Consider the following 3,982-nt stretch of genomic DNA (forward strand, 5'->3'; position numbering starts at 1 on the left):
GATGTTTGGCAAATAGAATCTGAACTGAGGTATGTTGTGAATTCTCCTTGTATTTTTTCCAGTACACAATTGTTTATGATATCAACTGTCTCATTTCTTGGAGTTAGTATTGCTCTTTCTTCCAAGTAACTTTGATTACAGCAATTCTGTTGAATATCTGGATATGTTGATGCAATTATATCTTCTATTGCATCTCTTGTTGGTTGTAGTAGAAGTTGCTCTGGAATTGCAATTTTAGACTCCTCTTCTTTCTCACAATCGTCGAAAGATAATGTCCCATTACCAACTTCAAGAACCCATTCACTGAATTCAGACGCATTCATTCCTAGCTGATCGGATGATTGATGTTGGATCCTCATATTCTGTGTCAGTTTAAAAATTTTGAAATAATTCCATAACTTAGATCTACTGAGTGTAGCATGTATAATATCATGTTTTGAGCCTCTTGGTACAACATGTAGAATTTGCCTAAAATCACCTCCAAGAACCACTGTTATGCCACCGAATGGTTTGTCTGCCAACATTGGATTATCTTTTCCCACAATATCTCTTAGTGTTCTGTCAACTGCTTCAAATGCAAATCTGTGCATCATTGGAGCCTCATCTCATATAATAAGATCTGTCTGTTTAATGAGATTTGCCTCTGGAGTTCCTTGTTTAATTCCACATGTTGAATGTTCATTCAATATGATTGGTATTTTAAATCGAGAATGAGCAGTTCTACCATGGGGTAGTAGTATCGATGCTATTCCAGAGGATGCGACTGGAAGGAATATTTTTCCTTCAGAACAAAGTTTTGTGCAAATTGATTTCCACACATAAGTTTTACCAGTCCCTCCATGACCATACAAAAAGTATAGTCCCCCACTTCTGTTGTATACGGAGTCAATAACGGCATTATATACATCTCGTTGTTGAGTGTTCAGTCCTTGAAAATATATCTCATGTTCTTTTCGTAATTCCTCTCTATTGAAGTTTAACTCCTGACTTATAAGTTTATCACTACATTGCTTCAAAAGTTGGGGATCTGGTGTGGGCATTCCACTGAAGTTTAGTAGGGACTGGCCATTTTGTAGCAAGAGGTCTTGAATTTCTAAAAGAGCATGGTTCTGAAGCTGAGTATCAGTCATATCCAAAGTTGGCATATTGAGCAGTTTTCTTTGCATGTCAATAAACCCTTCAGTAAGACACTTCCAATTGTCATTCCACAGTTTTTTTAGGATTTATCACTTCACCAAAGATTAGTATCTGCGCAAATAACTCTCTCATCTTACGCCCTGAAGATGAATATGATGCTTCATCTATAGCATGTTGCCATTGTTTTCAGCGAAAGTTGTTTCCATTGCAGATTCCATTAAAACTTCGATCGTTTACAAAGAATTACAGGTTTGTTTGGACTGAACATCATTTACAATATCCTGTAGATTATCAATGTCTTTGAAAAGTATTGGCTCCTGTTCAACTAAATGAAATGGAAGTCTTTCTACAGGGGGGTTCGATAGTGGATATCAAAGCCATATATCCTCCATATTGATTCAGGAGCAGATATGTATCTACAATCAAGATAGTATTGTATTTCATCAAGTCTTTCTTTCGAATTGGAAGATGTCGCATTCTTGCTTTTATGTTGAAGAGATGCTGAGACATAATCGGGTCCCTTAGTGATATATTTGAAGAGGTATTTGATAGATCTACCTCTATTGCACCATTCGACATTTATGTGGGCTTGATACTTAACAACTAAGTTTCGATTGTATGGTACCACATAGCTATTGTCAAGCTTAATTCCTCCTTTTTCCACCCAAACCTTTTCATCACATCTCCTACGATATATAGGAAACCCAGCATCATCAATGCAGGTTTGATTGATATATTTCTTGGGGAAATGTTTTGTGCACTTCAGTTTTTTCATACATGGAGATCTTGGTGCAACTTGTCCACATGGTCCATGCATCATATATTTTGATACAGCATCATATCCAACTGGATCTTCTGTTTTGTCTGGTATTTCGGCGACAATGATTTCATCAATCTTTGCTGGTGTTGGATATCTATGAACGGGATGTAGCCAAATCAAAATATGTGCATGTGGTAGTCCTCGTTTCTAAAATTCTATCGTATACACCGCTGTCAAAAAACAAATACATATGCATTTTAATATACAATGACAAATTAAATAATATATACATAATTTAAGCAACTTTGAATAATTTTCTTTTCACATATTGCCATTTATTTTATTTTTTGTTTAAAGTTTACCAATTTATATGTATATGAGGTGTAAGTTGGTGAGTTTTGTAAAAGAATGTGTGTGGGGGCCCACGAAATGTTGAAGAGCAGATCCTGGTTTTGAAGAGGTATGTAGCAAGTATGATTACTTTTGCCACTTAATTTTTCCACAATTTGCCTCTCTTTTGTTTTTTTGGTTACCCATGTATATATGTATATGAGGTGTGAACTGAAGAATTTTGTAAGTGGTATATGTGGGGCCCACAAAATGCTGTAGCAAGTCTTGGTTTTGACAGATTGCCGTTTTTTTGGATTTAATTTTACCAATTTATATAAATATGAGGTTTAAGTTGGTGAGTTTTGTAAAATAATATGTAGGGCCCACGAAATGTTGAAGTAACTCTTGGGTTTTGTTTTTTTAGCTTTTGCTGCTATTTTTTTTTTGTTTGTGCGATGCAATAAATGGGTATTGAAATTCGTGTTCATGCTACAGTTATTCATCAATTGTTCAACTTACTGTTGGATTAACAAAAATTAGAACATAATTTTCCTAAGAACAAATTTGAATCTAATAGCATGTGTACAAAGTCTGTCTATATTCCTTTTTATTTGTTAATTTTTATTAATTTTTTTTCTTTCAATATATTGTTTATTTGTTAATATTTTTCTCTTGTTAATATATTTTTTTTCAATATCTTTGCAGCATGAGTGACTATATGAAGATCCATTTTTGAAGATTGCACTATCTCGGACCAAGAGAAAGCAGAGGCGGAGGGAATTATTCAGGAGGTGTTATGGCGTCAGAGGTGGAAATAAACCAAATATATAATTAACAAATAGTTTATTAATTGTTAGTTTCTCCATGATTGTTGGATTTCGGCAACTACAGGTATAATTTCTCCATGATTCTTTGATTTTTAGTTTAGATCTGCCGTGATTCTTTGATTTTTCTCACTGGAAAGGTAAAAAACCCTTTTGCAATTAGTTGGTGTACTTTTTGAGTCTGCATGTCCATATTAATTTGTGATTCACTGCCTTCCTTGAGGTATTTCGTCGGATTTTGCTTCATTTCTTGGATTTCGGCAATTACAGGTGTAATTTCTCTATGATTCTTTGATTTTTAGTTTAGATTTGCCGTGATTCTTTGATTTTTCTCATTGGAAATGTAAAAAATCACTTTTGCAATTAATTTGTGTACTTTTTGAGTCTGCATGTCCATATTAATTTGTGATTCACTGCCTTCCTTGATGGATTTCGTCAGATTTTGCTTGATTTGTTGGATTTTGGCAATTACAGGTTTCATTCATTCATGATATTCCCTTTCATCGAATAGTTGATGAATAATTGGATATCAAAAGCATGAAAATTTGTTAATCTATTGTTTCCTATTTTTTGTTATTATTTATTCTTAATATCATGCTAGATTCATTAAATTTGGTTTATCTATCTCATCTTCTAGAGATCTGGTTCAGTTTCGTTGTGAAATTTTAGCTATTTCTTCGTCTTGCTTTTTATGTGTTTCCTAATTTATTTGAATGAATATGAATGAATGAAATTTGTTTCATTTTTGTGAATAGGTCAGCGTTTTCAGTTTTTAACATGGAGAAGTTGTTGTTTTCTATTAGATATTGGGGAGTCTAATTCATGTTATCTGGTTATTTATTCAGTGTCTTACTGATTTACAAAAAAAGGAATTGGTTAGTGCAGTAAGATGTGAATAAATGAAGTTAGATATAGTTATCTGGTCAATTAA

General features: G+C 33.5%; 1 protein-coding gene and 1 long non-coding RNA gene across 2 annotated transcripts; one reads left to right on the forward strand and one right to left on the reverse strand.

Moving 5' to 3' along the window:
- Positions 1-65: 65 nt before the first annotated feature.
- LOC109828548 lies at positions 66-593 on the reverse strand (the record flags this gene model as incomplete). Its single annotated transcript, XM_020395517.1, has 2 exons — positions 453-593; positions 66-362 (listed from the first exon to the last, which is right to left on the reverse strand). Coding segments are annotated over exons 1-2 (438 nt in total), but the record flags the coding sequence as incomplete, so codon positions are not given.
- Positions 594-1,391: 798 nt separating this feature from the next.
- LOC109828549 lies at positions 1,392-3,092 on the forward strand. Its single transcript, XR_002243744.1, has 2 exons — positions 1,392-1,678; positions 2,933-3,092. It is a non-coding gene; the product is annotated as an uncharacterized LOC109828549 (long non-coding RNA).
- Positions 3,093-3,982: the final 890 nt, after the last annotated feature.

The sequence above is a fragment of the Asparagus officinalis genome, unplaced genomic scaffold (genome assembly GCF_001876935.1).
Source record: "Asparagus officinalis unplaced genomic scaffold, Aspof.V1 AsparagusV1_Un2314, whole genome shotgun sequence".
Taxonomy (NCBI): domain Eukaryota; kingdom Viridiplantae; phylum Streptophyta; class Magnoliopsida; order Asparagales; family Asparagaceae; genus Asparagus; species Asparagus officinalis.